General features: G+C 46.7%; 1 protein-coding gene across 14 annotated transcripts in view; it reads right to left on the bottom strand.

Annotated features, from left to right (window-relative positions):
• The window catches only part of AGAP1 (ArfGAP with GTPase domain, ankyrin repeat and PH domain 1), a 568,640-nt gene that overhangs the window by 87,569 nt on the left and 461,058 nt on the right, over positions 1-20,013 (bottom strand). For 7 of the 14 annotated variants that reach the window (XM_067027214.1, XM_059055294.2, XM_067027207.1 and 4 more), the window contains one exon: positions 5,494-5,568. The exons of the other annotated variants lie outside the window; for them this stretch is intronic. In XM_067027214.1, the coding sequence (XP_066883315.1) occupies positions 5,494-5,568 (75 nt within the window). The remainder of the gene's footprint in view (positions 1-5,493; positions 5,569-20,013) is intronic. 14 annotated transcript variants of the gene reach the window in all.

Genomic DNA, 20,013 nt, shown 5'->3' with positions numbered 1-20,013 from the left:
CGTTCGTGGTTGACGCGTGCTGGCTTGGGCCGATCCCGCCCTGCCTGCACGGACACATCTCACGGGCCTAAAACCCGTGTGCTCCGTGCACTGTGTTCTTGGAGACGGTTTTCCATGACGTAAGCATTTGTGACAGTTTCACAGCAACCACCGCGGTCCCCCTCGCCGTGTGCCCAGCTCCCTGGTAACGGCTCCGTCTGCCTCTCTCAATTTCTTCTTCAATTGTCATTCGAGGTAGGTTTTACGGGGCTCCAGTTTCGGAGAAAGAAAACTAAGCAGGGGAGGAGAGACCCAGCAGCCCCAGTAATTCACACACAGCTCGGAAGTGGCGGGGCTGGGACCGGATACAGGCAAACTGGACTCAAAAACCCAGTTTCTACATCTGACGGTCCTTTGGAGGACGAGAGTAAATGCAGCTGGGGAGGGTAGCGAAAGAAGCCTGGGAAAGAAGAAGTTTGATCTTGAAATCCCGCCTTACGTTTTCAGGGGCGCCGTTTCCTGCCGAATCTCTGCTCCCCGCTACGTAAATGATGCTCAAGCGTCTGAAGCTTCTTGGCCATAGAGACGCTCTGGCACTCCCGACACTAGGAGCAGTGGTAGTGGTGACTGTGGACGCCGTGTTACCTGCCTCTGGATAGATGACCTCACTGACTGTCCCCAGCTTACAGATGGGGAAACTGAGGCAGGGAGCAGGCACAGGAATGACCCCAAGGTTAGCGCTAAGAAGTGGGGGCGTGAGAAGCAGGCCAGGACCATCTGCTCAAGAGTCTGGGCTGGAAACCACCGTGCACACCGCCGCTCGAGGTTGCACGGCTTCTGATGAGGAACCGGGGTTTGACTGCAAGTATGTGAATGACTTAGGGTGAAGGAGAGCCCCGCCCGGGCGTGGAAGGCGGCCTCAGACGGCGGCCCCGCACGGGCTCGCAGGCACACGGGGCTTGGGGAAAGCTGCTGGGGTCTGGGGTGGGCCCTGCATTCGGACACTGCGGAGTGTCCTCCAGAAGGACAGCGTGACTCGTCACAGCAGCTCAGGCCTTCTTCCTCCACTGCGGTGACAGCCGTCTGCTGGGCGTCATGGCCCCGACGGGGAGGTGTGCTCCACGTTCACTGCCGAGCCCTCGTCCGGGCTTCAGCTGCAGCTCTGACCCGAATGCCTGGCCCACGTGCCGCGGTCTCCACGTGCCAGGGTCCCTTCCCGGGGCTCCCGACTGCCCCCTCTGTGCCTTGGTTTCTCCTTTCGTAAAAGATCAAGGACACGGCCTCCCTCGGGGGTTACTGGGAAGCCGCACGACAGGACGCCAGGAAGCCTGGGTACCAGCCCTGCAGCCCCCGCCATGACTCCGCGACCCCTGCATCCATCTCGCCCTCCGCTGAACCCGCAGGGCGCCCAGGGCCCCGCCGGGACTCCTCCCTCACTCTGCATCAGGATCTCTGCCTGACCCCCCTGGGCTGTCAGCCCGGCCTCTCCATCTGCCCGGGGCCCAGCACTGGACACCCACACTGTGGCAGGAACCCGAGACCAGGGCAGGCTGGTCGGCGCCTCAGGAGGGAGGCTGTGAGCACCGCACGTAATTTAACTGGACTGAGGTGGCCGTCTCAGATCTGTGACCGAGGACACCAGGGGCTGGAGACAGCACCGCGGAGCTGGGCCGGCCGTGGGAAAGGCCTGCCCTCATCTGCTCACACAGAAGGGATGGTCTCGGCCATCTGGTGGAGGAAGGGGGTGCCAGCCCTGACCTGGGCCCGAGGGACGAACCGTGCCCACCACGTGTGATCTCCAAAAGGAGACTCTTGTTTCTCCACAGTGCGGCCTATTTGGAAACACTGTGTCCGGCACCTCTGAGTTCATCAATCTGGGCCACCGTGCTGTGGCAGGGGACCCCAAACAGGCTTCACAGGCCTGTCTCTGGGGCAAGTTCCAGATCCAGGGACATGGACTCTACGAGCAGGGCTGAGTCGGGACTCTGGGCTATACTGAACCCGGCTGGTACTTGGGTGACGCGGCCTGCTGGACGCATACAACGTGGGTGGGCCTGACACCCCAGGAAACGCCCCTCGTTCCCCAATACATCTCTTCTTTACCCATGTACGCCTCATCACGTGCTTTCTTCTGCAGGAGCAAGGAGAGCTGAAACACCCTGGAAGAGTCCGCTGCTGGCCCACCTCCCAGTGGGCGATGGACGGTCCGCCCTGTCCCCAGCGGTGCAGGGAAGGAGAGGCCTGAGGAAACCACCTGCACAGAGTCTGCGTGATCCCTCCTGGGCGACGCTGCTCACGGGCCACCGGCCAGCCGCCCTGCCATGCGTCCTTCTACACAACGGCCACTTCTGCTCCGGTCTTAGAACATTCCCAAGTCCAGCCTCATCCGCCCGATTGGATATACATTTTCCTCGTGGCTTAGGAGGCAGCTATGAATTGGAGAATCACAGCATAAATAAACTTTCCATCGCAGTCTGCAGGCTTCCGAGATGGAAAAGTTAAAGTTGCATTCTTGTGGAAGGAACTTAAATTTCACCAACCCTGGGAAAGAGCTGAATTGTTATAAAGTAACAAAGATTTTAAAATTAGGGCAATACAATACATACAAATGAGGTTTCCAGCTTGGTTTCGGAGATAATTAGCCCTAGTGGGCAAAAAAAAGTGGAAGAGAACATATTTTTGTTTGTTTTCTAATCCTGTCTATGTGCTTCCCTAATTAGTTCTGTTTAATTTGTTTTTATCCACTCCTGACATCCATCTTTGACCATTTCCATAAGCGCCCAGGAGTAGGTCCTGGAGTTCAGAGATCTGGGCGTATGTCCTGTCTCCAGAAGATGCCAGCTCCTCGTCCTGCAGAATATCACACTTGACTTGTTGAAACTCCAACTTCTCATCTGTAACGAAGTACCCACCTGGCAGTGAAGACTCGATGAGATAATGTAGCGCAGGGGCCAGAACACTGAACATAAGAATAAAAGGGCTTTGGAGCAAAAGACCATCAGGTTTGTTTCTTGGTCCTACCTTGTCTTTCACCAGCCTGACTCCTCGGGTGAGTCCCGTAACGTCTGGGCTGTTCTCTCTAGATCTGGACTGAGGGGCGTGGACACGCTCCCCGGACAGGGCCCGGCACACAGCGGGCACCCTCCCCTCTCCTCCTCATGTTCTAACTTCCTCTGTGAGAAACTCTGGTGTCAACAATATTTTGTGGGTACCTCTAAACAGATTACTCAAGTGGACCGGTTTAAAAACTAGTCCATCTGGGGATGGGTATAGTTAGTGGAACGGTCTCAGGTTACGACAAAAGTTAGAATGTTCAGGATATGAATTTTCATAAAGGGTGATTTTATAGACAGAGAGGATGTGATGACATCATATAGCAAAAGACCGGAAATCAGAAAGGCATTCTGCTAATTTACTTTATATAGTCATATGAATTCAGTACTATGCTATTGAAAGCTGTATGAAATGAGACTGGATGCAGACAGACATGAATCTTGAAAGAAACCTGAAGTAAATGAAGAATGGTCATATCGCTTAACTGAAGATTCATAAACGTAATCGAATGCTGAACAGAAATGAAAGAAAATGTGAAGGAGACCAGTCATTATTTACTCCAGTATCTTCAGGACTGCCTTGTGTAGCTGTTGGCCACTGACTAGGGACCCTGAGAGGGTAGTGTTACCGCATTTACAGATTTCAGAGAGTAGAGAGCATCATGGTCTCTCCCCACCCAGAAGCGCTGGGCAGGGCAGTGCTGCAGGTTACCTGGCTGGTCAAGGCTGAGAAGTTCCCACTTCTGCAAACTGCCACACCTGTCGTGAGACACCTCCCCGCCAGCGTCTCCAGGAACACCCCCATCAGCAAGTCTGGGGGGGGGGGCTGTCTGCCTGCCTCCTCCTGCCCCCGCCAGCTTTGTATATAACCACAGGTAAAACCAGACCTCACAAACATTTTTTTAAAGGCCGAAAGTCAATAAACACCTTTGTTGTGATAAATGCACACACATACAAAAGAAAAACATATCTGATAAGGACACAGGGAAGAGAAATGATTATGCACTCTAAGTTGAAACACTAACATTAAAAAATAGTGAATGAGGATATTTAATACCCTTTAAAAGACAACAAGACATAATACTGCACGTGACTGTTTCTAAAATTCTGTTCTTTTTCTCTCTCATTTTGTCTCTCTTGAACGAATGCTTTGAAAGAAGATACCAGGGGGTCAAGTTCCACTGGTACCTTAACAGACGACAGTTTCCCCTTGAGGAATGAAAAACAAAATTATGATTAAAAACAGGTCTTTAACAAGCCATCGTGAAAATGTAGTTTTGTTTTCCGGATTCATGTTTTTTTTTCTTCTGGCTGAGAGCAGGGCTTTCGGTGGCGAGACAGGAGTAATTGTGAAAGGAAGGAAAAAAGGATGGTGATATAAATCAGCCAAGGTTAATGATTGGGATGTGAAGAGGGGGATTTGTTTACAGAAATAGTGTGCAATTTAAAATTTACAAGAGATTTAATGCCACTGCTTGGCAGTTGCTAAAACCAACAGCCCAGAAAACAGTGACATTAAGAAAAATATTACAGTTATAATCATCCCCAAATAAGTCAATTAGTGTTAGGGCACGAGCTTGCGATTACTTGACCCATTTGGCTTGCACTTAAGTGAAAAAAAATGTCCCCCTATTATCCCGAGATCACTGGATCGTGACCTATTTTGCATCACATGTATTGTACGCCAGCCTCCCTTACAAGGGCTTGGGCTGATGGGGGTGGTTTTCCTTTGCTTGGCATCAAAATAATTCTGACCCTTGACATTTGTAATCATAAAAAAAAAGGGCAATTTATAATTGTGTTGTTTCAAATGAAGGCGGGTTGGGGGGGGGGGAATTCAATCTGCTATTATACAAAAGCAATGACGGCTGTCTTCGGTGAAAAAAGCAACGCAAGTCAATTTGTGAACTTTGGCACCAGACGACCTTTAGAAACAACAATATACTGAATTTACAAGCAATAGCAGGCCATGCAAATGACCCGGGCCTGGCTGCCTCTGTATGAGAGCCGCAGAGAGCATTATGGAGAATGTTTCCACAAAACAAATTAAGACTGTTACTTAAATGTCACGGCACACTATTGTATTTGGCTACAGATCATTACACCTGATACTAACACTTTTAAAAACTGTAATAACTTGAGAAATATTACATTGAGTGCCCACATGTATAAAGGAAAAGAAAAAAGAGGAGAAAATAGGTTTGTGAAGTAATTTAAACATCACTACGCTACGGCTGCAAGGGAAAGGTCAAAATTTAAGTAAGCTGAAAGGAACATGAATGGGAAAAGAAAACACACAAACAAAAAGAGGGAAAGACCAGGGGAATGACTGTGCAAACACGACCAGGGTGCATGCGGCTTCGGGCGAATCGCATTTCCAGTTCTGCGCTGGAGAGGCAGGGAGGCAGGGAGGCTGGGAGGACCCGGCGTGGAGGGGGAAGGGGCCGAGGGGCGGCGTTACCTTCGGTGTTGGTGCTGCTGTTGTGGATATTTCGCAGGCTACCAACACGGTTTAGTTTCCATGCTTTGCGTTTGGCTGCATCCCGAGAGCAGAGAGGGGAGAGGGGGAACAAGAGAGAAAACAAAAAGGAAAAGAAACAGATGAAAAGGGGAGAAAAGAAATGTCCAAGTAGCACGTGACGTCACCTCCGGCCTCCCGGCCAGGCCTCACCACCCCAAAGCGCAGAGAAACTCCGGAAGGGCAGAGGAAGGCCAAAAAAGCATCCTTAGCTTTGCACAGAATCCAGCAAACGCCCAGGCAAGGAAGCCCATGCACCCCCTTTCGCCCTGCTGGGTTCCACACGTGGCTGCTCAAGACAGTGCAAAGCTGGTCTTTTCCCTGGGGGCTGGTAGCATCTTTTGAAGGAGCTACGAGGCCGGTCGCCATAAGCCCTCTGAGTTGGCAAAACACTGGGAGCATGCTACAGATGGTAGGTGTGCAACGCCCAGAGCTGTACAAACGTGAAGTATTTTCTCCCCAGACATATTTTGATCCGGACAGGAACCTACACTAGAAAACCTCGACTACCATCTTGCTGTGGTTGAAGGGTGGTCCATTCTCCTTCCTACGGGGAGGAGGTTGGAGGCTCTGAATGGAGGAGCCCAAAGAGCACGTGCCTCCTTAAGCTCTCAGCTCACTGAAGAAAGCATCCGAGAGAAAAAGACAAATTCCAAGTTACCCACAGAGCAGCCCTGGGTTCAGAAGTGAAGCGCGGGACGAGTGTAACACGGGCATGACACGCCCACGGCTCACGCCGCGTGCTGTGACTAACAGAGGTGAGATGCCCCCTTCCCACCTCCGCGGACCCCCTTCTTCACAGACACATCCTCACCTCCTCACTGCCTCTGCCCTCCCAACCCCCGACTCAGGAATGCAGACACCTGTGGCCGAGAGGCCGACTCCCGCCAGCCCTTCAGAGGAGACATATTGTAAAAAGCAAAGAGTTACACAGGGTTTTGAGGAGCAAGTCTTCAGGCTCATGTGGCTGAAGATCCAGCCACAGATCCAAGGGCTGGACGGACAGCATGGTCGGTGACGGCCACAGTCTCCCACGTTCCTGAGGAAGGGACATAATTGGACCATCTGTCTCTTCTGACTTCCACAGCCGGGAAGAGAAACTCGTCAAACCTTGCACGCGGCTTCCATTGGATAATCACTTGTTGAATGCAGGTAAGAAGCGCTCACCTGGCGAGGCAGGTGTGTGTGCATTTCCGCAGGTGTGTCTGAAGCTCGCCGCAGAAAGCTAGGCCGACCCACTCGGTCACAGGCTGACCAAAAAACGAGGCATGCGCTGGCCAGTGGCCAGCTCTCTCACCCCAAAGCGTTCCTGGCTTAGGACAGATTGGCTGTTCTTGCCTTTGGTAGCATTAAGGCCAAAAGACTCAACCTCAACTAGTACGGTGGAGGCTCTGGGGTGACAATATAAGATACACGCGAGAAACGGGAACGCTGAAGGGAACCAACGCAATTCCGAAACGGTATATACTGTAAAGTCAGGAGGCAAATTTTATGTTAATGAGAGTACCAACTAGCTGTGAGTTAGCTGTCATCTGATTCGAAGTGAGAAGAAGTGAAGCCGTAACTAAACAACTAACAATGACCTTGTGGCTTGAAAACCCAAATAATTTAATAAAAAACGTCTTGGGAATTTGGGGTCAGCAGATGCAAACTATTATATATATAGCATAGATAAACAACAAGGTCCTACTGTAGAGCACAGGGAACTATATTCAATAACCTGGGATAAACCATAATGGAAAAGAATATGAAAAAGAATGTCTATATATGTGTAACTGAATCACTTTGCTGTACAGCAGAAAGTAACACAACATTGTAAGTCAACTATATTTCAATAAAATAAATTAAAAAAAAACAAACAAAAAAAGAAATGTCATCTCTAACCTAGTAAGGTTGGTGACTGAGACCCTTCTACAGTATATGCGTCTCAATTTAGTTTTCCATCAGTGGAGGTTTCCCTTATCTCTACATCCTTAAGGTATCTGATCTATAAGGTATCGTCCCACGTGGCAACGGGAGTTTCTGGTACACCCACTATTACAAATGTCATTTGAGACAAAGGAAACCGGTCACGGTTTTCGACTGTTTACTTTGGAAATGTTCAGTGGATATTTACCGGGTTCCTCGCATAACTGAGACATTCACAGAATTAAGTGTGTGCTTAATTATTTCAATAGCCCGAGCTCTAGCGTCTTGGCCCATGTTTCACAAGTTCCACAAAGTCGTAGCCACAGAGGCTGCACTCCTCAGTGGAAAAACTTACCTCTTTCTAAAGCATTTACATATAAATAGGCAGAATCTGGGCTGGGCACCTCTGTGCGAGGGAGGGGAGCTCTGGTGCAGAAAACCTCTTTCCTGCCTGCTTTCCGCCTTGCATTTTTCATACCCCAGTCTCCCATTACCATATGGATATATAAGCAGGAAGTGAACTTGCAGCCTGGTTTTCTATTAACCTATTGATGAAATAATCAATTTGAATGTGCAAAATGTCATGCCTTTTTCTTCCTCTTAAACAAATGGACTTTTTCTGGCTGATACCAAGGTCCTGAGACGTGCATTTGTCTCCTGGGGCATTGATTGCTCTACGTCCACTTGTTTAGAAGCTTCTCAACGGGAAAATACGATCATATTATCATCAATAAAATCTCTGGTTATGTGCAATGCTGCTGCCCGGATCCACCACTAAAGGAAACGAAGATATCGCACCAAACGGACCCAGGAATTATCCAACCTGCTGCCGCGGGCTGGATGCCTAGCTCCACTGACCAGCACACACCACGGCCATCATGCTGGCAGCACCCCCTGACCGCAGGCCTTTGGAATAGACGGTGATTCTTTTTTTAAAAATAAACTTTATTTTCTAGAGAAGTTTTAGGTTCACAGACAAATTGGATGACAAATCCCGAGAGCTGCCGCGTACCTGCTGTGTCCACGCCTACGCCCCCCCCCCAACCTCCGCCAATAGCAACAACCCACACCAGACTGGTACATGTCTTAGAATAAATGAACCTACACGGACGCATCATTATTTCCCAAAGTCCATGAGGGTTCGCTGTCGGTGTTATACTTTCTCTGGATTTGAACAAATGTATAGTGACGTGTATCCACCATTATAGTATCATACAGAAGAGTCCCACTGCCCTAAAACTCTTCTGTGGTCTGGCAACCACTGATCTTTTCATTAGTTTTGCCTTTTCCAGACGTCATATGGTTGGAATCACACAGTATGCAGCGTTTTCAGATTGACTTCTTCCGCTTAGTCATATGCATTTAACTTTCCTCCGTGTCGTTTTTTTTTTTTTTTTTTTTTTGCGGTACGCGGGCCTCTCACTGTCGTGGCCTCTCCCGTTGTAGAGCGCAGGCTCCGGACGTGCAGGCTCAGCGGCCATGGCTCACGGGCCCAGCCGCTCCGCGGCACGTGGGATCCTCCCGGACCGGGGCACGGACCCGCGTCCCCCGCATCGGCGGGCGGACTCTCAACCACTGCGCCACCAGGGAAGCCCCCTCTGTGTCTTTTTCATGGCTCGATAGCTCATTTCTTTCAGGCGCTGTATAATACTGCCCAAACTTGGAGGCAACCAAGACGTCCTTCAGTAGCTGAATGGATAAATCAACTGTGGTAGTCTAGACGGCGATTCTTGAGGACTTCGTGTGGACTAGCTCAAATGACTAAATTTTCTGGAGAATTTTTATTTCAATTAAAAAATTTAGTTTTAAAATTTACTTCAGGAATACAGTTTCTTTCTTTTAAAAAAAGATTAACTTACTTTGCTTTTCTCACTCATGTTATTTCTCGTGAAACTATTACTTTAATACAAGAATCTCGCCTGGTTTGGGACAAAAAGGCAGCCGACTGTGGACACGCCATCAGTGTTTTCATTCTGCTGTTCTGCTGCCTGGATAAACCACAGTGTCTTCTGTGAGCAAGCTGCCACGAGGCCTTATGCCACTATTTAAATGGCATCATGTCTCAGCATCTTGTCCGGTGCTTGGGAGCATGCAGACCCCTCCCAATGGACACAGAACCCCACAGCACGAGATCCCGGATCCAGCGCACATTAACTGTCGGCCCCAATGCGGACGGTGAGAGACGGGCCACTCCTCCCTGCAGCCTCTGCAAATTAAATGGAACCTTCTGAACCCCGGTCTGGGTTGGCAGAAACGTCAGCAGACCCAAGAAAGGGAGCCTTTAGCAGGACAGCGTACCATTCTCCCCATAATGGCGCCAAAACATGAACCGTGAACTTGGGTTAGACACCAGACTACTACATGAATATCACAGCAAGAGGCGGTACACGGGACACACAGCTGATGGTTGAGAATTAAAAACAGAGGAGGAGGTGAAACTCGTCATTAGGTTGGTCGGAAGATATTTTCTTCGGATTAAAATTTCGCAAAAGGCACGTGAAGACGGTACAGAGACTCATGCCCCACATGATAAGAAAACACAAAGTTTGCCGCCCTATAACAGTGGTATTGTCTCTTCCCCTTAAACTTAATAAAGAGCCCTCTTGCGTGTGAACACTGAAGGTGTTACTAAAACCGAATTTTACAGGTGATCTTTGAATTACAAAGGGAGGAAAAAGAGAGGTGACTTTGGTACTAACGGTGACCAGTGTAGAAGCGTGTGCCCTGGGGGATGTCACGTGACACCGTCCCCTCCTGAGCGCAGCCCCGAGGTCCACATTCTGCACGGATTAATGTTCTGGGGGTAGCAGGCTACCAGATTGGCAGGGGGGTGGCTGTGACCCAGCTCACGCAGGTCCTAGCCGCTGCCCGTCCTGAGTAGTACATCTAAAGAAGAAAAGCTGATATAGAGTTGAATTCACAGAACATTTCTCTAAGGCGTCTGGGAGTTATAAATGATGACCGTATGAGGTATGGCACCATACACTCAACTCCTCGAAATTACTAACAGACAGTCACCGTCTTTTCAAAGGAAACAGAGAGAAGGGGAAAATGTGCAAATTATGGCTTTCTCCTAAGAGTAGCTGGAATCATTTAGAGTTAACGACTCCCAATTATTACACACCTCTTTATTTCTGGAAGCTACAGCTTTTCGGACAAGTTCCTGTGATGATCATAAGGCATCTAAAATTTTATGTTAAGGGAAAATTCATTTTGTTTCTCTAAACAGCAACAACAAAATTTTAACTACAGCAAATGAATGTCTGAGAACTAGTCACACAGCAGAATTCCAACATGAGAATCCTTTGACTAGATCTTTATAAGTGGAATAAAAATATTCTGCAGTCTGTTGGCATGCTCAAACGAGCAGGGTTTTCTCCTTAACTCTTCCTCTATCATAGCACCAGGAGACCACAGACTTGTATTAATGTCCCCTCTGGTCTCCTTCTGACAGCGCTCTTTGTTGATTAGATAAATATTCCTCAGATAGCTGATTAAAAAACGATGCAGACAGGAGCTGTGTGTCCGAGCCTTGCCAGCCATGTTGGATGCTCAAGTGTGCATGAATTACATCCCTGGTGTGAACTGAGCAGGGCTGGCAAAATGCATGCTGCAGCCCTCAGAATCAATTACGAGAACTAATAGAATCTTTTCACCTAGGCAGAAGAAGGGGCTGGGTTGACGAGGGTGTGCCCCTCAGCTCTAAGACTGTCTTGTCTCAGCAAGAAACAGATAACCCTCTCCATTCCTACCAGGGAGTGTAAACTTGGACCTCTTGGAGGAGCCACTTGATAACCTCGTTTGATAGCACTGTTCCCTGTCCACATCGGATGTGTATGTACTTATTTACTTGTAGAGATGCCATCAGTATAAATGCCACTTGCGCAGGGGGGACCGCGTGGGCTCCTTGGAGCATTGCAGCCGGACCGTGGCACCAGGATGCTGGATAAAGACAGTCCCCCAGGATCCTCTGCAGGCAGGGTCGGATTCTGCTGTGGTTTTGTGTCCCTTCCACTTTAGTGCGCCCGGTGTCCCGTGATCTTTTGTCGGTGCAATTTCATTGTGAGGTTAGAGATTGGAGATTTCTTTTGTGCAGGCCATCTGAACATTCATGTGCTCAACAAGACTGGGTAAATGTTCTGTTCTTTTATAAAAAGGCAGTGGGTTTTTTTCTTTTTTTTCCCATAAGATGCAACCCCGAAGATTCTTCCACTATGTGAACTCACTACTTTAGCTGTGAAGGGGCTTGACATAATGGTCGTTTCCTAGAGGCTGCCACACAGAGAGGTAGTCATGTTGAAACGTCCATTCAAAGGGCCTTTGAGAGGATTAAACAAAACCTGAGGCCAAGCAAAATAGGACAAATGTGCAGGAAGCAAAATAACTTCATCCTTCCCCGTTTCCAGCAAGACGAGTGTTCTTGTCGTAATTTGAAGTCATAGGACACAAGGCAAAACACCAAACCAAACAGAACTCCGAAATAAGGAACTGACCCTTAATTAGACAATTTTAATTCCATTTCCAATAACTCATAACTGCTTTCTTAACAGCCAATACAATTTCTGTATCGGGGGCTTCTTTACAGCTCGTATGATTTGAAAACTGCCGAGGGCTTCCACACAGAGGGCTAATGTAGACGCGCGCAGAAAACACCATTAACCCTGGAAAACATGGAAAATAAAAACGAAACAAAAACTCCAGGATACGCCATAAAACCAGAAGTTCCAATTAGGTGCAGCGTTAGTTTCCCTTTCGGCCTAGAAACACACTGAGTTGCAGAGCAAGGGTTCAAGTGTACCCAAAACTAATTGGGTATTTCAGTTTGACACCGCGAGATATAACTTTCAATAGGGACTGAAATAAAAAAGTGACTTCAAGTAGAATATCCCCATTTTAGCTTTGGCACATTCTCCGATGGAGACGAGAAATACATCAGTACATGATGGACACTTCTTTCCGTGTCTTCGGGGAGTAGCTACTCATTTTGAGAAGGGGAGGCTTCTGCGGGGCGGGGGGTGGCTTGTTAGGATGTTGCAATCGGGGCTCCCTGGCCTCTCGGCGTCACTCTCTTTTGGGATGTGATGAGGGTGTGAGAACAGAGCCCACTCGTGACTGCTGGGTCCCCAGCATCAAGAGGAACACTGCTGTTTTCTTTAGGCCTGGTTTCTTAGGGAACAGGGTAACGTATACCCTAATCCTTCCGTAGTATAGCACTGGACACGTGGCATTCAGAAGAGAAACAGAAAGTACATCAAATTCTCAGGTAAGCAAAAAAAGTGAGGTTTAAGTCAGTTGGTTCAAGCCGGCGGATGTGTGTGAAGATCATCTTTTGTGAGATCTGTGAGCAACGTGGCTCACCCAGGCAAGCAGGGGCGGCAGCGTCTGGGAGAGGCGGACGGCCTCCCGACCTGTCCCCTTCTCGTGCCTCCTCTCCGCGGGCCGGCTGCTCTGAGAAGCGGTGGGCAGGCCCCAGGCTGGCGGTGCTGGGAGGGGAAGGCCAGCACGCGGGCACCACCTTAGGCTTTCTGAGACTGAAAGGAGTGGTAATGCGAAACATTCGTCTTTCCTTTCTTCCTCTTTCCTTCCTTTTTCTTTCTCTTCTTCTCAATCTCCTCCAATAGAATACACGGCAAGGCCTTTTTTCGATTTTTTTTTTTTTTTTTTAAACACAACATCTTTCTCAGCAATTCTAGAAAAAAGTTTTTTAATAAAACTTCAAATTGTGCTATCACATTTCAAAGGCAATGACCGGTTAGAGCAACTAATCAAAGGCATAATGATTTAATGACTGCTGCCCCGCTCCCTGCAAGGGCTGTAATTGAGGGGCTGTGATCACTGGACCACCAGCTTCAACAATGGCAGACGTTGCATTTGATCTGCCATCTTTGTAGTTGACTTCCTACAACCACCAAGTGAAACGATACCCTTTGGGGTTACTCAGACCATCATGTCCCCCCTGTGGCCATCTGAATCTGAGAAGACTGGTGAAAATATCTTCTAGAAAACATTTCTAACATTCTGCACTTAAAGAAGGACTTCACTGGAAATTCTCAATAGCATTCTGATTTGTGGCTTGAGAAATTCTGGAAGCCGTAAGATCCTTGGTACTTACTGAGTCAATCAAGTACAAAGCTCAGAGTAGGAAAACAAAAGAAGAATTCAAAACTTTTGATTCCTCTTGCTATTATGGAAATACATTCCTTTAAACACTAACAGATTTCTTCCCCCTAAAACTGCTTGGCTATAACTTCACAACTTCTTAGCATGCTCCTTGGTTATTGTGAATGATTAAACAATGTCGCTGTTATCCAAGGAGGGCCTGGAAAAGTACTGCCGTGCTGACACAACAAAATAACAAATGTCTCATTTCTTTCATTTAAAAATAATTTAAATACATTAACTTTATTCAACTTCCAGCAAGAACACGTTAGATTACTTGAATATTATTGCAGAAGCAAAATTAATTTCATAGTAGTATAATATTAAGAATAAACCATGACTCATCTAACTACCCCTTCCATTTTTCCTTTTAAAGTTCTTATCCATATACATACGTAATTATCACACTTATAAGTATAGCTCTAACAGACCTGTACTACTTTTGTATATAAGGTGTTACAGCTACCAGTTTTCAAAACTATCCCTTTTAATAGTTCCATTGTGGAGTTAAAATATGTCCTAGTTGTAGCCATTCCTTTACTGTTAAACATTTAGTGATTTCCAACTTTATGCTATTAAAGATACTATAATCTGTTTCATTTAATATAGGTACAGATAATTACATATAGAAATATTTATATATATGTGTATATACATGTTAGAATACACACATGTATTTCTTCTCTTTGCTAAGTCTGCTGAGAAGACCAAGAAGAAATGACATCCCAGTAGCAACAAGCACACCTAGACCCCAGATCTTGGTTTCATATACCATTCTCCAATAAACAGAACCAGGGGTCCTTTGGAGAAGTGGCTAATTCTAGGACTGAGACAGGAAAAATGCAAGATGAACCTGAAGCATCTTGTAGTTCTAGAAAGTAAAGAAGTGCTGAGACAAACAGGTAAACAAAACCCACCTTGATGGGGGTTTTGGGGGCAAGGACAAAAGGGCACAGGAACTAGGTGAAAGAGCTCCCGATGGCTGAAGCTGGAACAATTCGGGCATGAAGAAAAACAAAGTAGTACTGGATTATAACCTCAAGTATAAAATAAATACCCAAGAGTCCATGCTGATATACATGCATGACTGAATAAATTAATAAATGGGGAGAAGAGGCAAAGCTTCCACGCAGAGGGAATTTCAAAGAGTTTACATAGGTGTCCCGACCTAAAGGAGGTGACGCTTAACTCTCCACTGCTTAACTGAGGGCTGTGCAGAGAGACCTCCCCGCACAGCGGAGGGGCTGGACGTGGGGATGGGGAAGGGGGAAACCCACAGCGGAGGAAACTGACAAACACAGCCTCAAGCTAGGTGATCAAGGTCAACGCTGAGAGTCACAAGTCACGTTGATAGTGTGGACCCTCAATATGATGTGATGAAAAGGGCACGTTATCGCTGTGGCCTTCCTTCACCAAACCTGTAACTCCAGACTGATCCTGAGAAAAACATCAGACAGATCCCAACAGAGAGGCATGCTACCATACGCCTGACCAGTACCCCTCAAAACTGTCCAAGTCATCAAAGAGCAGGGAAGCCTGAGAGAACGTCCCAGCCAAGGGCAGCCTAAGGAGATGTGAGGATTACATGTCATGAGGCATCCAGGATGGGACAGAGAGAGGCATTAGGTAAAAACTAAGCAAATCTGAATGAAGCACAGACTTTAGTTAACATTTATATATCAATATTGGTTCATTAATTATAAGAAATATACCATACTAATTAAAGATGTAAACAGGGAAAATTGTACGCGTGTGTGTGGCATATCTGTACTATCTCCTCAAATTTTCTGTATCTCTTACATTTTTCTAGAAAATAAAGTCTATTAAAAATACTATAATCAGCATCTTTGGGCAGGAATATGTTTTTGCCTCCCAGTTATTTTAATTGTTTCCTTAGAAAAAAATTTCAGGAGTAATATTACCAAATGAAGGGAATATTTTGTAACTTGGAATATATACAGAGAGAACTATCTCATCACAATATATCATTTATTCTACTCACTAAATCCACTTTTACAAGCTAAAGACAATTTGAAATCTTCGTGTGGCATCAATATTACATGTCACATGTGCCACTGAAGTTCTTAACAACTTGAACGCCTATCCCAACTGGCAGTTGTGTGAAAAGATGTGCAATTTGATTTATGATTGTGAAGGTAGGTTTCAGAGTATGTTTGCTAACTAATATTCTTTAGAAGCAATAATGTACCAATGCTGGTTCTTTGGGTTACTGTGCTATCTCCCTGTATGTCATTTAGAATTGCTGACCTTTAAATTTTTGTTCCCCTTTAGTGGATTACAACGTATATTTAATAAAAATGTACTATGTTTGAACAAGTTTCCAGCTAACTTCCAGGATTAGCTTTTAACAATTAAAAAATGAGCTTTGATCCACTGAGAAAAGTTTGTGCTCATGTTGAATTTAGATCTCAGCTTCTAAGCAGCACATAAAATCGTCTTTTAAATAAATGTGATAGTGTTGAATAAAGTTAAAGAGGAGACTCATGCTAAGCTGGCTTCCTGAGATTCATCTGTGGTGACTTAACTATTCCGGAAAGGTCTGAACTTAAGAACGGCCTTAAGACTTTTGTCAGGAGACAACATTTGCATCTTTTTTTTTTTTTTTTTTTTAGGTGGTACGTGGGCCTCTCACTGTTGTGGCCTCTCCCGCTGCGGAGCGCAGGCTCCGGATGTGCAGGCTCAGCGGCCATGGCTCACGGGCCCAGCCGCTCCGCGGCACGTGGGATCTTCCCGGACCGGGGCACGAACCCGCGTCCCCTGCATCGGCAGGCGGGCTCTCAACCACTGTGCCACCAGGGAGGCCCAAAATTAGCATCTTTTAAACGGGGATGAACAGTGATACTTATATACGAAAAACAAGTTGCTAATCACTAGTGCATCCAGAAAATATGGTCCCAAATACATGTGTTTTACTAGGATACACAATATGAGGTGCTATTCTCACCAATGCCCATTTCGTATATAAAATCCCCAAATAAATTGCAAGAAAAAGAAATACTAAACTGACTATGTCACAGAAGTACTGAGTTCAAGGCCTGATGGTTTTAAGGTTTTCAACCATCACTTTCATGAATGGATAGGGAACATATAAATCTGTACCATATATGCATTACTTAGGTTAAAAAAACCATATTATTTAAACTTCTCTAATTGTCTGGGGGAGACAGTGATGTTTTACAGAGAGGGCAGGACATGTAAACTGCCAAGGAAAAAGCATCAGGAGAGCAATGCACCGCTCCCTTCAGGGAGGAGAACTGGCTGCAGGGTGTGTGTCTGGTCTCAGTGGGTTAATGACTGAATTTGATCAGCGTGGCGTCTACACTGCCTTCCCCCCAGAAGCGCCAGGCATGAGGTCCGATGAAGAACAGGTGGGGAGTGGGGTAGGAAAAGCTGGCGCTCAGGACTCTCGCCGCCCTAGCCGGCAGCAGCGCAGGGCGGCCGTGGGGTGGCTGGGGCTCTGTGACAGGTCCCCTTGGCATCAGCTCCATCTCAGAGCTGCCACGAGGAGTAAAGCAGACAACACACCAAGAAGGGCAGACAGTCTGTGGGCTCAAGACCACTCTACGTACACAGATGCATGGAACGAAAGTCTCAAACAGCACGAAGGACACGAGTGAAGGCAACTCCGGTTGACCCTGTAATTTGAATGATTTTCTGATGAACTTGTGCATTAGTTCTGTGGACCCCCAACTCTCCTTTTTTTCCCAGTGAGCAAAGTAAAAGAAGTGCCGGAGACACAGACAGAGCAGGTGTCTTGAGGGTGTGCTTCAAATCCAGCCACTTTCCCCGTCCTACTCATACAGATTTCCTTCTTAGGAAGCGCAGCCATTAAAAAAACAATCTGAGGACATGCTGAAGTCAAGGCAAGAAATACTATAAATGGAATGAAATGTGTTAATGAAATAGCTTTCGGAACTTTTGGTAAAGTTCAATAATTTGATGAAGTCCAGCCGCTCAGCACGGCTCCTATGGCATCATCCATCTCCCTCTTTTTAATGTTTAAATGCCCCATCCAAGAGGTACAGAAGGATGCAATGAGTTCCAGCCTCAAAGGCCAAGAACGTCTAACCAAGAGAAACAGATGAAAGGCTTTCTTACCAAAAAAACTCTGTAAGAACAGCTGATGACCCTGCCATAGGGGGTGGTGGGGACACTATTTGTGAGCATATTCTTTTCACGTCTCTTTTGTCATAAAACTAGAATTTGAAGCAGTTTATGAAACATACAGTAGCTCTCTCTCACACACAGGAGGGTTGGAGAGAGGAATTTCAACAGAAGACACTACTAGAATTAAAAGAACAGAACCTTTCATTTGAATGGACTTAGAATTTTTCAGGTATCAAGAAGACAGGTTTATTTATTACGTATCCTGGAGATTGCACTGGAGCAGCTTAGAAGGTCTCAAAACGACATCTTCTTAAACAATAAACCAAACATTTTAACAGGGATCAATATATAATCAACCACTAACCATACCGTATCCTGTGTGCAGTATCTGGACACAGGTGCTATGGGAATTGAAGGTGCAAGACATAGACACAGCTCTCAAAAAAATGTACGACAGAGAAGAAAAAATACAGATGATTAATCTTAAGATAGTACGGAGATATTTCTGAAAGTTGTAGAAATACAGTTCAGAATGATTTCTGGAATTATAATATTTTATAAGTCCTCCATTAAAGGCACTATGCATGTTGCTATGTACACACACACGCACACAAGCACACACTTCTCCACTGCTGGCCACCGTAACACTCTACTACAATCATCAGATAAGGCCCCAGTGATATATAAATTCGGTGATGTTTCTCTTCTACTTTTAACTAGTGGTAGAACTATATTTTCTGATAAACTCAACTTGGGTGAAAAGGTAACAACAAATTGGCAGAGATCAATCTCTCCCAGTGGTTCCCAATTTTTTAAAAATATGCACTCCCTTTTGGATGACGATGATTCAGCAACATTCTAAAATGACTTTGCTTCCCGTCAATCACAATGTCAGTACACATACACTTCTGTCTATACAGAGGACACCTGGGCTCAAGACCCCTGGCATCTCCAGGGGTCCTTTATCTGCAGGCTGGCAGTCATGGCTCCATGCTCTTTCCTCCCTCTAGATAAACTGGGTTTGGTGACCAACAGAAAGTCCCAAAGGGGCAGCCTGAGAGTCCGCAGGGCTTGGCTCTCCAGCTCATGCTTCCATCCCTGACTTAGGGGCACTGAGGAGCAACGTCACCTCTCTAATCAAGACGGTTGTCATTTAAAGGGCAAAAAAATTTAAATAAAAGGCGGGGTGGGAGGTCAAAGAAAAAGGCCCACCCAATGACTAGAAACCGTGTCAAAGCATAACTTTAAAAATCAGAGGACATAACACCAGACACTTTACTCCTCTCCCTTCGTCAAGCTGCCATGACTGGAGAGTCTGGCAACCTTCCCGGGGAGAGCCGGGCATCAAACGTGTCCTCACCTCCTGTGCAGATGCCGGGTGCCCGCTCAGCCAGCAGAAGCTCTGAGTGGTTAAATACGGATGAGTGAATGACAATGGCTGCCACTAATCGTTTATTGAATAATGAAACTGACACAACTGATAAAAGGTTTCAATCTTGAGAAAAATGATTTATCGTTTTTCAGTTTACTGGCACTGCCATTTGTGTGACAAACGGTTGGAAAGCCCCCAGTGAATCTCTGCGCACCTCCAGCCTGAAGAGGCAGCTCCAGCCTGCACATCCAGGTAATCAGGAACAGCTAATACCACGGCTGCGCTGAGGCAGTGAGGGCTAAATACTGGTGTTTTATCAAGGCTCATCTCCGAATCAATTTGCACAATGGATTTTTCTTTCTTTCTTTTTTTTTTTTTTTTTTGGTGATGGGTGAGGGAGAGAAGAGGCAGAGAAAAGAAAGAGGTACAACAAGAAAGAAAGATAAGGCACAGCTAGAGAGAGCACGGTCCTAACACGGAGAAATGGAATTGTCAGTAGGATCAAAGCATAAATGACTTTGGACCGTCTCTGGATGGCAGATAGATTTTCTCCATGGCAAAGTCTGATCTGCGGCATCAAAGCGCCCTATCAAGGTTGTTTGTCACCTTCGAGTGCAGGGCTGCTGTGTGCAGAATGTTCCTTCCACCCATGAGGAACAGAGGATGTTTATTCTTTTTTTTTTTTTTTTTTTTTTTTTTTGCGGTATGCGGGCCTCTCACTGCCGTGGCCTCTCCCGTTGTGGAGCACAGGCTCCGGACGCACAGGCTCAGCGGCCATGGCTCACGGGCCCAGTCGCTCCGCGGCACGTGGGATCTTCCCGGACCGGGGCACGAACCCGCGTCCCCTGCATCGGCAGGCGGATTCTCAACCACTGCGCCACCAGGGAAGCCCTGGA

Source organism: Kogia breviceps, chromosome 2, assembly GCF_026419965.1.
Source record: "Kogia breviceps isolate mKogBre1 chromosome 2, mKogBre1 haplotype 1, whole genome shotgun sequence".
NCBI lineage: Eukaryota > Metazoa > Chordata > Mammalia > Artiodactyla > Physeteridae > Kogia > Kogia breviceps.
The sequence above is the reverse complement of the archived record's forward strand: the minus strand, read 5'-3'. Positions and strand labels throughout refer to the sequence as shown.